This window comes from Dipodomys spectabilis, unplaced genomic scaffold, assembly GCF_019054845.1.
Source record: "Dipodomys spectabilis isolate Male_0828 unplaced genomic scaffold, ASM1905484v1 ptg000411l, whole genome shotgun sequence".
Lineage (NCBI taxonomy): Eukaryota > Metazoa > Chordata > Mammalia > Rodentia > Heteromyidae > Dipodomys > Dipodomys spectabilis.
The window spans coordinates 122,700-136,106 of NW_024871088.1; the positions used below are offsets into that span (position 1 = coordinate 122,700).

General features: G+C 53.5%; 1 protein-coding gene across 1 annotated transcript; it reads right to left on the bottom strand.

The window, feature by feature from the left end:
• Window positions 1-9,307: 9,307 nt before the first annotated feature.
• Window positions 9,308-13,156, bottom strand: LOC122097030 (paraneoplastic antigen Ma6F-like). Its single transcript, XM_042667506.1, has 4 exons — window positions 12,815-13,156; window positions 11,348-11,407; window positions 9,827-11,275; window positions 9,308-9,364 (listed from the first exon to the last, which is right to left on the bottom strand). The coding sequence occupies exons 1-4, from the start codon at window positions 13,154-13,156 to the stop codon at window positions 9,308-9,310; spliced, it is 1,908 nt and encodes a 635-aa protein (XP_042523440.1).
• Window positions 13,157-13,407: the final 251 nt, after the last annotated feature.

Below are 13,407 nucleotides of genomic sequence, written 5' to 3' on the forward strand. Positions count from 1 at the left end.
GCGAGTGGTTTGATGCTCACCCCTCACCAGGACTTCTGACACTGGACGAGAAGAACTGGACCCGGGGGGAGGGGGTGTTGTGAATACGGTGTTTTGGTGTTCTGCTTCTCTTTGTTCTGTTTATTCAGTTGCCATTATTTGTCTAGATAAGATGTTTCCCTCTTGGCTTCACCGTGCCGGGCACTGCCCTGTGTCCAGCTGCTCTGGGGCAGGGCCACTGCACGGTGGTTGCTCTCCGCAGAGGGCCTTCGGAAGCGGATGGATGGGCATTGCAGAAGGCCATCCTCCTGAGCTCGGGGCTGATCTCGGGGGTCTCGGGAAAGGAAATCCTAGCGGGAGGTCCGCAGCTCTTTGAAGCATGTTCAATAAAGTGTGTTTGTGTGTGTTGCTGCCGCGTCTCCTCTCTGCTGGGATGTGAACATGGGGGTTGGGGGAGTACTGGGTTCTGGGGTGATCTTCAGGATGTCGGGGACCTCATCTGCAAGGGGCTGTGCGATCCACTCGGTGAGCAGCAGTTGGCCAGGCCACAGCATGCTGGTGCTCTTCGGGGCTGGTAGCTGCCTGGCTTCCCTGAGTATTCGGGTGGCCCTGGGTGTAAGTTGATCAAGCGTTTTAGAGTACCTGGTGGAATCCCTTTCCAGTAGTTTCTGCAAGAAGTTTGTATTCAGGAAAGTTTTGACCGGGTCCCTGCCGAGGCTTCTCTCTGCTGGAATGGAAACCTGGCTTCCTGGCTAACATCCGGGGATATGCAGGATAGGATTTGCGAGCGCGAGCTGCTGGGAGCCACTGGGTGGGTAGACCCAGGCAGCGGGATTTGGGGCGCCTTTGGCAGAAGTGGCTTTCTAGCTTCCCACAACGTAGAGAGCCCTCAGGGAGAAGGTGGGGTGTGGAAGAAGTAGATTTGTGAGGCAGTAGGGAAGATGGAGGCCCCACGGTCCCTGGCAGCACAGTGAGAGGAAGGGGAAAGGGAGTACTTGGGGGCCTCAGACAGGTCAGAGGTCACCATTATAACCCCGGGTTGGCAAACCCGAGCAGCCTGGGTGTGAGATTTGCCACTCCTGCCAGTCGCTCCTTGTGGGGTTTAGGGTTCAGAGGTGTTTGACCCCGGTACAGCTGACCCTGCTGGCCAACAGGTCTCCAACCCCATCCTACCACTTGAAGCATGTCTGGGCATGTGGATGGGCCGGACTTCGCTCATGTGACCTACTGGGGACCAGGAACCCCTTCTGAGTGGAGCAGCAGGACCAGAGACAAAGGCCGGGCGGGGGCTAACGCCAGTCAGCTAGCCCATGGAAGCGCTGTGCCTTTCCCCTGAGCACAACAGGCCTGTGCGGCATCATGCGCGTGCAGGTGAGTCTGTGACTGTCTGATGGGCTTCCATCAATCGTCCTCTCTGGGCCTGAGGGCAGGGAGGTGACACGTTTGGGTTTGAGTTTGAGGTCGTTCAGAAAGTGACTGTATTTGGCACCGCTGCTCGGTCACCGTGCACCGTGCGTTTAGCTCATGCCACCAGAAGGCAGGAAGCACCAACCAGAGGCCAGTCCTGGACGTCTGAGGTTTCTCCAGACAAGCTGCAGCCTCCACCCTGGCCTCCTGTGTGCTGCTCGTCTCCCTCTGCTGCTGCCCCTCTTGCCCACTCTCGAGTGCCTTGTGGTCATTTTCACCCCCTTCCTCCACAGTGGGGGCAACAGGTGAGGGCCTCTAGTGGCCACAGGCAGTTCCTATCTGCCTTGTCATCTCAGTGGTTTTCAGGGAATGTTTTTCAATAAAGTTCGTTCATATGATTTTTTTCAAATTTTTATTGTGATTAAGTGTTTACATCATTTTTCATAGTATTGTGGGATATTTAAAGTCACAAAGACATTCTAACTTTTCATGGAGCAAATTGTTATGGTCTGTTATGAGTTCTATGAGCTTTGCAATAGTTATTTCTTTCTCATTGGGTGATATGTACATTTGTTTTGTATAGCATCAGCTGTTCCCTCTTTCCCTCTTGTTCCCTCCCTCCCATCACTGCCATTGAGTTACTTAGTTCATTTTGGTCAATGTCCAGTGCAGCTGATGGGTCCCGCTGTTGGGTGCTTTCCCCTGATTCCCTCCAGTTCTGTGTCATCCTTCTGGTTTCCCTCTGGTGTGCACATATATACCATATATGTGATCAGCAGCATGGGCTTATTTAATAGTGATTCAACCAGATCAGTGGAAGTCTTTTGTTTCTTAAATCTTGTTAATTTTGTCGTATCACCTTACATTTTGGATTTAATATCCACTTATCAGGGAGACCATGTGTCGTTTGTCTCTTTGCACTTGGCTTACTTAGCTCAACATGACTTCTAGCTCCATCCATTTCCCTGCAAATGCCATTATTTTGTCCTTTCTAATGGCTGCTTAATATTCCATTGTGTATAGATACCACAATTTTTGGATCCACTCATCTGTGGTGGGACTTCTGGTTTTTTCCATATCCTAGCTATTGTGAACAGTGCTGCAATAAACATGGAGGTGCATGTGTCCTTTTATACTGGTTCCTTTTGTTCAGGATAGATGCCTAGAAGTGGTATGACTGGGTCATAAGGGAGGTCAATCTTTAGCTTTCTGCGGACCCTCCAGACTGCTTTCCAAAGTGGTTGTATACGTGTACATTGCCACCAGCAGTGTAATAGGGTTCCTCTTCCTAGTGTAATAGGGTTCCTCTTCCTCCGCATCCCCTCCAGCATTAGTTGTTGGCTGACTTGAGGATGTGGGCCATTCTGACTGGGATAAAGTGGTATCTCAGGGTTATCTTTATTTGCATTTCCTTCACAGCCATGGATGGTGTACATTTCCTCATGTGTTTTTTTTTGCCATTTTTATCTCTTCTGAGAAGTCTCTCTTTAGTTCCCTTCCCCATTTAGTAATTGGTTTGTTAGGTTTGGGAGGGATTAGTTTCTTGAGTTCCCTGTATATACTGGATATTAACTCCTTGTCTGATATATTGTTGGTAAATATTTTCCCCAGTTAGTTGGTTGTCTTTCTAGCTTGGTTGCTATAGCTTTAGCTGTGCAGAAACTTTTTATTTTAAGGTAGTCCCATTTGCCAAGTCTCTCTCCAATTTGTTGTGACCCTGGGACTCTGTTCAGGAAGTTCCTTCCTGTGCCTATAAGTTCAAGTGTCTCTCCTACTCTGTCCTGCAGTAGTTTCAGAGATTCAGGTTTGATGTTAAGGTCTTTAATCCATTTTGAGTTGATGTTGGTGCATGGTGATAGGCTGGGGTCCACTTTTAGTTTTCTGCATGTAACCACCCAGTTTTCCCAGCACCAGTAGTTGAGGAGGCTGTGTTTCTTCCACTGTATGTCTTTGGCTCCTTTGTCAAATATCAGCTGACTGTAGGTATGTGGTTTTATTTTTGGATCTTCTATTCTATTCCATTGGTCTTCGGGTCTGTTTTTATGCTAATACCATGCTGTCTTTGTTATTATGGCTCTATAGTAGAGTTTGAAGTCCGGCATTGAAATCCCTCCCATGTTGTCTTTTTTGCCTAGAATTGTTTTGGCTATTCTAGGTGTTTTGTTGTTCCATATGAATTTTTGGACTGTTTTCTGTATTTCAGAAATGTACGTCATTGGGATTTTAATAGGAATTGCATTGAATTTGTATATTAATTTTGGCAGTATTGCCATTTTCACTATATTAAGTCTGCCTATCCAAGAACATGGAAGGTCTTTCCATTTCCTAGTGTCTTCTGTAATTTCTTTCTTTAAGTTTTTATAGTTTTCATTAAATAGTTCTTTTACATGTTTGGTTAGGTTAATTCCTAAATATTTTATTTTGGGGGGGTTCATCAAAGAGATTGGTCTGTAGTTCTATGTTTTGGTTTTGTCTTTGCTTGGTTTGGGGATGAGTGTGATATTGGCATCGTAGAATGAGTTTGGGATCCCTCACTCCTCTGTTTCTCTGAAGAGCTTGAAGAGTATGGGTATCAGTTCTTCTTTAAAGGTCTAGTCCTGGGCTTTTCCTTGTTGGAAGACTTCTGATTGCTTCCTGTATATTGTTGTAAGATATTGGCTTATTTATTTGATTTACTTCTTCTTTTATCAGTTTGGGCAACTTGTATATCTCTAAAAATGCATCCATTTCTGTTAGGTTTTCTGCCTTTAGAGTATAACTTTTGAAAATAGTCCTTAATAATTGTTTGGATATCTTGGGTACCTGTGATTTTTTTCCTGTGGCATCCCTGATCTTGTTAATTTGGGTTTCCTCTCTTCCTTTCTTAATTAATCTTGCCACAGGTCTATCAATTTATTTATTTATTTATTCAAAGAACCAGCTTTTTGTTTTTATTAATTTTATTTATAATTTTCCTATTCTCTATCTCATTAATTTCCACTCTTAATTTGATTATCTGGCTCTGTCTAGTAACTTTAGGTTCCATTTTTGTCATGATTTTCTAGCTGTTTTAATTGCAACATGAGATTATTTATTGGTCTGTCTCTATTTTCTTGATGTGGGCACTGAGGGCCATAAATTTGCCCCTCAGGACTACTTTTGCTATGTCCCTTTCTTTGTGATGTGTCTTCATTTTCATTGAATTGTAGGAACTTTTTAATTTCTTCTCTAATTTCTACTGTTACCCAGGTGTTGCTTAGAAATGTGCTCTTCAATTTCCATATATTTGAGTAATTACTGCGGTACGCTTTGTTATTGAGAACTAGCTTGATTCAGTGTGGTCAGATAGGATACAGGGGATTATGTCAATCCACTTGTATTTGCTTAAGTTCCTTGCATGAACTATGATATAGTCTATTTTGGAGAAAGTTCCATGAACTGCCGAGAAGAATGTGTACTGTGTTGTTTTAGGGTGAAATACTCGGTAGATGTCTGTTAGTTTCGCTTGAAGTATGGCCTTACTTAATTCGGTAGCTTCTTTGCCAATCCTCTGGTTGGTAGACCTGTCCTTTGGTGAAAGTGGGATATTAAATCTTCTAGTATTATCGTATTGGGATCTATTTTATTCTGTAAGTTTGAGAGTATTTGCTTAACATATTTGGGTGCTCCAGTGTTTGGGGAATATAAGCTGATAATGGTAATATCCTCCTCTTGGATTGTTCCCTATATTAATATGCAGTGTCCTTCCTTGTCTTTTTGCATTGATTTTAATGAAAAGTTTATTTTCTCAGATATCAGGATAGCTACTCCTGCTTTCTTACTGGGGCATTTGATTGGTAGATCCTTTTCCAACCCTTCACTCTGAGTTTGTTTGTATGTTTGGCTGAGAGGTGAGTCTTCTGAAGGCAACAGATGGATGGGTCATGTTTTCTGATCCAATCTGCAGTTCTTTTTCTTTTGATTGGTAGATTAAGTCCGTTAATATTTAAGAGATATTATAGAGATATGTATTGTGGTCTGTCATTCCCTGTTTTCTTAAGCTTTCCTTCTTTCTATTAATACCTGTCTGGTGCGTGCCCCTGTTCCTGGTTGCTTTCTTCAGGTTGTGTTCCCCCTCTTAGTATTCTTTGTAATGCTGACTTATTGTTTATGAATTCATTTAGTTTTTCTTTACTATTAAAAATTTTCAATTCTCCATCGAATGTGAATTCTAGCTTTGCCGGGTATATCAGTCTGGGCTGGCAGTTATTGGTCCTCAGGGCTCGGATCATACTTTCCCAGGCCTTTCTTGCATTCAGTGTCTGTGTGGAGAGACCTGCAGTGATTCTAATTTTTTCCATTGTAGTATAGCTCCTTCTTCATTTTTTGCTGCATGCAAGATTGTTTCCTTATTATTCAGATCTATCATTTTTACTATAATGTGTCTAGAAGTGGTTCTCCTGGGATCTTGCTTGTTAGGTGTTCTATATACTTCTGTTATGTAGGTAAGATGTTCTTTTTTGAGATGGGGAAAGTTTTCACTGATTATCTTGTTGAATAGGTGTTGCATTCCCTTGCTTTGATATTCCTCACCTTTGTCCACTTCAATTATACAAAGGTTAAATTGCTTGGCACTAACCACTTGCTCTTGGATTTCCCTTTGGCATAATTTAAGTGATTTTTCCATATCTATGATTTTTTGGTTCAGTTGGTATCTTCTGTCTTCTGTATCTGACACTAAATTTCTTTTGTTCATTCTGTTAACTATGGCTTCCATTGTGGTTTGCATGGAGGAAATGGACTCATTTATGGATTCGATGTTGGCTCAAAGTACTAATCTCACCTCTTAGTGAAGTGTGTACTGCCTCTATTTTTGTACTAATCTTACCTCTTAGTGAGGTGTGTACTGCCTCTATTTTTGTGTGCACCTCCTATTTGAGACCCTGCATCTCTTTCAATAGTTCGTCCCTGTGTTATTTAAATTTTTGGTCTATTTCTCACTTTAATTCTTGAGTCATTGCTTCCAGCATCTCTTGGATGTAGGTTTTGTCTTCCATTCCTGCTTTGCTCCCACTTGGCTATCCTCTAGGTGGCTGCTGGATTTTGGGGGGTAGCTTGCTATCCTGGGTGTTTATAAACCTTGTAATTTTTCTCTGTGATTTTCACATAGGGATTCAGGGATTATTGAAGACTAATCTGAAATTTTGTTTTGGTCAATAGGTGTCTGCCTTTGCTTGGTTGCTGTTTCTGGGTTGGCGGAGAGAGTCTGTACCTGGTCTCCATTCTGTTGGGGGCCGACCGCCAGCTGCTGGTCTGACCCACGTAGGGCTCTTGGCTCTCTGCTGTAGACTACTGGCAGTTCCTGCTTTTAGAAGGACTGAGCGGCCTAGACAGCTCCTGTTTACTCCTACAGGTGCTCCTGGCGAGATCAAATGTGCTGAATGTATTCTCCCAGTTGTTGGAGTTTGCTATGGGCTCTTGATGGTTTTTATTTGGCCAGTTGTAGGCCTGAATTCTAGGCCTGGGCGCTGTCCCTCAGTTTTTCAGCTAAAAGCTGGCGCCCTACCATGTGAGCCACAGTGCCACTTCTGGTCCGTTCTGCTTATGTGGTGCTGAAGAATTAGATCCAGGGCCTCATGCACACAAGGAAAGCACTCTACTGCAGAGCCACCTTACCAGCCTGAGCTGCTATTACCAGGTGTTGCACCCTGAGTTGCCCAATTCCCGGCCTGGGATATATGGGTCAGGTTCTAGTAGGGTTTGGACTTCTGGTTTTCTTGCCCTGGACACCTAGGTCTTTTGCTGTCATGGGCGTGATTCCCAGGCGGTGCAGGACAAGGTGGAGGGAGGATTTGCCCACTTCGGAGAGGTTTGCCGCAAATAACCAGGGCTTTTAGTGGGGAAAATCATGTAGGGCAGAGCACACACCTATTCTAGAAGTGGCCAATAAAGAACTGGCATGGTACAGATCAAGGGCTCCACCATAAGGGAATCTTGGCCCAACCTTTGAGCCCAGGGAAGTGGCTGACAGGTGCTTAGGCTTTTTTCTTGCCCACATAACTCAGGTGAAGGGGCCAAGGTTCTGGGAGTGAGTGAGCTGAATCAATGGGCCCAGAGTGAGGGGAGAGAGACAAACTCAGTCATTTTGCTCACTCGACACCTGAGGTATAAGAATGGGGTGGCCACCAGGGACTTGTGCCTTCTGACCAGACACTAGGACTGCGGATGAGCAGAGCCTATGGGGGGTCAGGCTGCTTGGGGGAGGCGCTCACCTGTCGCCCCCACTGTGGAGGAAGGGGGTGGAAATGACCACAAGGCACTCGAGAGTGGGCAAGAGGGGCAGCAGCAGAGGGAGACGAGCAGCACACAGGAGGCCAGGGTGGAGGCTGCAGCTTGTCTGGAGAAACCTCAGACGTCCAGGACTGGCCTCTGGTTGGTGCTTCCTGCCTTCTGGTGGCATGAGCTAAACGCACGGTGCACGGTGACCGAGCAGCGGTGCCAAATACAGTCACTTTCTGAACGACCTCAAACTCAAACCCAAACGTGTCACCTCCCTGCCCTCAGGCCCAGAGAGGACGATTGATGGAAGCCCATCAGACAGTCACAGACTCACCTGCACGCGCATGATGCCGCACAGGCCTGTTGTGCTCAGGGGAAAGGCACAGCGCTTCCATGGGCTAGCTGACTGGCGTTAGCCCCCGCCCGGCCTTTGTCTCTGGTCCTGCTGCTCCACTCAGAAGGGGTTCCTGGTCCCCAGTAGGTCACATGAGCGAAGTCCGGCCCATCCACATGCCCAGACATGCTTCAAGTGGTAGGATGGGGTTGGAGACCTGTTGGCCAGCAGGGTCAGCTGTACCGGGGTCAAACACCTCTGAACCCTAAACCCCACAAGGAGCGACTGGCAGGAGTGGCAAATCTCACACCCAGGCTGCTCGGGTTTGCCAACCCGGGGTTATAATGGTGACCTCTGACCTGTCTGAGGCCCCCAAGTACTCCCTTTCCCCTTCCTCTCACTGTGCTGCCAGGGACCGTGGGGCCTCCATCTTCCCTACTGCCTCACAAATCTACTTCTTCCACACCCCACCTTCTCCCTGAGGGCTCTCTACGTTGTGGGAAGCTAGAAAGCCACTTCTGCCAAAGGCGCCCCAAATCCCGCTGCCTGGGTCTACCCACCCAGTGGCTCCCAGCAGCTCGCGCTCGCAAATCCTATCCTGCATATCCCCGGATGTTAGCCAGGAAGCCAGGTTTCCATTCCAGCAGAGAGAAGCCTCGGCAGGGACCCGGTCAAAACTTTCCTGAATACAAACTTCTTGCAGAAACTACTGGAAAGGGATTCCACCAGGTACTCTAAAACGCTTGATCAACTTACACCCAGGGCCACCCGAATACTCAGGGAAGCCAGGCAGCTACCAGCCCCGAAGAGCACCAGCATGCTGTGGCCTGGCCAACTGCTGCTCACCGAGTGGATCGCACAGCCCCTTGCAGATGAGGTCCCCGACATCCTGAAGATCACCCCAGAACCCAGTACTCCCCCAACCCCCATGTTCACATCCCAGCAGAGAGGAGACGCGGCAGCAACACACACAAACACACTTTATTGAACATGCTTCAAAGAGCTGCGGACCTCCCGCTAGGATTTCCTTTCCCGAGACCCCCGAGATCAGCCCCGAGCTCAGGAGGATGGCCTTCTGCAATGCCCATCCATCCGCTTCCGAAGGCCCTCTGCGGAGAGCAACCACCGTGCAGTGGCCCTGCCCCAGAGCAGCTGGACACAGGGCAGTGCCCGGCACGGTGAAGCCAAGAGGGAAACATCTTATCTAGACAAATAATGGCAACTGAATAAACAGAACAAAGAGAAGCAGAACACCAAAACACCGTATTCACAACACCCCCTCCCCCCGGGTCCAGTTCTTCTCGTCCAGTGTCAGAAGTCCTGGTGAGGGGTGAGCATCAAACCACTCGCTCACTCGTCGTCGTCGTCTTCATCGTCCACTCTTTTCTGCTGGCACCTGGCCTTGGGCTGGAGAACCAGCGGCAGGCATCCGGGCTAAATCTACAGCGAGAAAGCAGAGGTTGGATTCCCAGCCGCAGCCAGGAGAGCAAGCGAGAGCTCTGGCTGGCATGGGGAGCTGCGCACACGTGCCCCACACAGGGAGGTGGCTGACCCATTGGGCCGGGACCTCCCCTCGGGGCTGGACACTGGTGGCCTCTCCACCTGAACACCTCCCAGTCTGGTCTTCAGGCACCCCTGATCGTGGTAGGAGCTGGTCCTTCACCGGGGTGTCCAGGCTGGCTGCCTGACCGGGTGGGGGTTTGGGGCTGAGTGTGGGGGGGGAGGGGGAGGCGGCCCTCCCTGCCCACCTGGGTGGCCAACGTGGCCATCAGGCTGTGGGGAAGGGTCGCTGGTTTGGGGCTTTTCCCCGGCCTCGCCTCCCAGGCTCCCTGGTGCTGCCGCCTGAGAAGAGGATTCGTGGTGACTGACCTGCCCGAGCTCGTCCTCGTCGTCATCGTCCTCCTCCTCCTCCTCGGACTCGAGGATGTTCTCCACGATGTCCTCGAGCTCCCCCAGGTGATACTGCTGGGACTCCTCAGCCTCCTGCTCTGCTGCCCGGAGGAGGCTCTGTGGCTCCCAGCCAGGCCCTCCCGGGCCCTCCCCACAAGCAAGGCCCATCTGGGCGAGGCCGGGGGCGCCGGGAGCCTCGGTGGATGCTGCCTGGCTCAGGCCTGCAGGCACAGTGGCATCTTCTCCCTCGCGAGCGGTGGCCTCTCTGGTGCCAGGGGAGGCGGCTGCCCGCGTGGCGTCATCGGTGTCGGCAGTCTGGTCAGGGTCAGGCTCGGCAGCAGCTCCGTCTCCGTGGGCACACACGGCGGCCCCGCGGGCACCGTCGCTGCCTGCGGGGCCCTGGGGGGCCCCTTCAGCGGCCGGGGCGGACTCGGCAGCAGCAGCTCCGTGGGCGCACACAGCCTGGGCGACAGCCAGACCACCGCTCTGCCCCCTGGCTCCTACCTCTCCGTGGGCCCGCTCATTCCTAGCCAGGCCCGCCTCCCACGCCTCGGTCTCCCGCACTAGCCGCAGCAGCCCCACAAACCCCGGGGGCCTCCGCTCCAGCCTCAACCTCCTCAGGTTGTTCTGGAGCACGCGGTTGGGCCGGGCTCGCATCAGCACCTGGCGGGCTCGCACCTGGTCGGCGACCGCTGGGTGGATGGCCCCCTTCTCCATGGCCATCTGCAGCAGGCCTTCCAGGCGCATCACGTAGGCAAACAGAGTCTCCCGCGGCCGCTGGGAGCACGTCAGGAACTTCAGCCTCGCGGTCATCCGGGTGTCCTTGTTCCCAAACACCTGCACGAGCGCGCCCAGGCAGTCCTGCGCGGGGGTGTCGGGGTGCTCCTCCAGGAGCCCGCACAGGAGATCCAGGGCGGGCCCGCCCAAGCTCTCCACCAGCCGCCGCCTCCGCTCCCGCTCGGAGATGTAGCGCCACAGGTACAGCATGTCGTTGGCATGGTCCAGCCAGCTCTCGAAGGACTCTTCCCCACAGCCTGGCTCTTCCCGCCCGGAGAACGGTCTCAGTTCCTGATAGGCCATGTTTTCCAGGATCGGCTGCAGGGCCTGGCTCCACTGCTGGGCCCAGGCGCCGGACGCATCGGTCCCTCGGGCTGCATCGAAGGCGCCTTCCTCACCCGGCACGCCCGCCTCGCCCGCTGCACCCGCCACACTCACGACCCCCATCACCCCTGCGAAGCCCATGTCGCCCCCAGCGCCCTCCTCATCCGACACTCTGGCCTCACCCGCCGCTCCGGGGGCTCCGGGGGCCCCCGCGCCCCCCATCGCGCCCCCCGCTGCGCCCACGCCCCCTGCTTCTCCCTCAGCACCTTCGGCTCCGGAGATGCCTGCTCCTTCTTCCTCACCGGAAGCCCCTTCCTCACCGGAGAGCTCTGCCACAGGGGGGGTTCCTTTCTCATCTAACGCTTCCTCCTCAGCCGCCTCTTCTGCCTCACCCAGAACTCCGGCCTCCGCCCCAGCGCCAGCCTCGGCTGGGGCTCCTCCTTCACCGGCAGCTGCTCCCTCACCCGGATCTTCTGCCTCGCCTCCCAAGCCTTCCTGCAGCGCGTCGCTGTCGCTGTCGCTGCTGTCCTCCGCCAAAGCCCAGGGCGCCCGGCCGAGGCGTTTCCCCACGCCCGCTACTCTGCTGGCCCACGAGACGCCCTCATCCCCATCTCTCTCCTCGCTCCCAGCCCTGCCCTTGGCACCCACGGCCACCCCCTCGCCTTCACCAGCTCCTCCCCGGACCCCGGGGCCTCCCTCGCCTCCTTCCTCCTCTCCGCTCTCTTGGCTCTCAGGCCCGGATCCCGCCTCCTCCCCCCATCCTCCTTCACTCCCAGAGCCTTCCTCATCCGCAGAGCCTTCCTCGCCCCCGGAGGCCCCACGGCGGCCAGCTCCTTCACCCTCCTCACCACGGGCGCCTTTCCCGGCCCCAGCTCCTCCTCCCGCAACCTGGGGAGCTTTCTGGCCTTCGGTTCTCTCCCCGCCTGCCACCCCTTCCTCGCCCCCACCACCGGCCTTGCCCCCCACTCCTTCACCGGGCTCTGCTTCCGGGCCTCCAGCTCCGTCCTCACTCCCAGATTCTTCTCCGTCCCCATCTCCCTCCTCGCCCTCACCCTCGCCTCCAGTTTCTTCGCCCGCCGTCCCCATCCCTTCCTTGTCCCCAGACCTTTCCTCCCCGCCACCCGTTTCCTCAACCTCGCTTCCGTCGTCCTCCTCAGATCCTTCCTCGCCTCCACTGCCGTCCTCCTCCCCGGATCCTCCCTCACTGCCGTCCTCCTCGCCGGACCCGTCCTCGCCTCCATCGCTGCTCCCGTCCTCCTCCCGGGATCCTCCCTCACCTTCCCCGCTTCCGTCCTCCTCCCCGGACCCGTCCTCGCCTTCCTCGCTTCTGTCCTCCCCTCCGGACCCGTCCTCGCTCCCACCTCCTTCCTCACAGTCCTCCTCGCCGCCAGCTCCATCTCGGCCTGCGGCTCCGTCCTCACTCCAAGACGACGTCTCCTCACTCCCGGATCCTTCCTCGTCTCCATCTCCTTTCTCGTCCCCGGTCCCTTCCTGGCCCTCAGCTCCTCCTTTGCCCTTAGCAGCTTCCTTTCCCCGCGGTCCCTCCTTGTCCCCACCTTGGGCCTCAGCTTCAGCTCCTTCCTCACCTCCCGCACCTGCCACTGCCACCGCCGCCGTGCCTTCTGGTCCTTTCTCGGATGCCACTCTCTCCTCATCCCCAGCTCCCTTCTCTGCTCCAAACTCCTTAAGCCCCCCAGCTCCTTCCTCCCCCGCGGCTCTTTTCTCATCCCCGGCTCCTTGACCCCCAGCGGCAACCCCCCCCACGGGACCGCCTGCCACGCGGGCCATTCCTTTGTCACCTAAGGGGACCCAGCCCGCGTCTCCCGCCTCCTCAGACGCGCCTTCCTCACCCACCACCGCAGCCACCCCAGATGCCCCGTGCCCCTCGGGCAATGCGCCACCGGGGCTGTCCTGGGCCTCGGCCTCCCGGGCGTGCGGCAGGAAGGCCACAGGCCACAAAGCCCCGCTGCCTGCTATGGCTTGGGGGATCAGATTTCGGTTTAAACGCTCAGCAAACTCCACCAAAGCCACCCTGGTGCCCAGCTCCTTTCTGAAGGCCCTGCAGAGCACCCGGTAGCTGCCCAGAGGCTGCAGGGAAGCCTGCACCGCCTCCTGGAATTCACCCTCCTGGCACTCCTCGGGAATGTCCAGGATGAGCAGCGAGCGCCGGGTGTCGGCGCCCACCGACTGGCACCACTCCTTCAGCATCTCCAGCACCTTAGCAGTGGGTGTGGGGGGCGGAGGCATGGTGGGCGGGGGGCGGGAGCTCACTGTGCGGGTCTCTCGGGTGCCCTGGGGGTGCAAAGGGGAGGAAGGCCTGGTTGGAGCCAGACAGCTCAGAGCCAGCCCCTGCCACCCTTCTCCACGAGCTCCTGCTCCCCTGTCTCGGCTGGCTGCTTCTGCTTTGCAGGAAGCTTTCTCAAAGCGAGGTAAAGCTGCTGGCGAGATACAGGGCTAGC

Coding starts and splice junctions, on each gene's coding strand:
- LOC122097030 (XM_042667506.1), bottom strand. CDS start 13,156: ATGCTGAAGGAGTGGTGCCAGTCGGTGGGCGCCGACACCCGGCGCTCG. Junction 11,408..12,814: donor AGGGGCACGGGGCATCTGGG/GTGGCTGCGGTG, acceptor GATCCGGGTGAG/GGAGCAGCTGCCGGTGAAGG. Junction 9,365..9,826: donor ACGAGGACGAGCTCGGGCAG/GTCAGTCACCAC, acceptor CTGGTTCTCCAG/CCCAAGGCCAGGTGCCAGCA.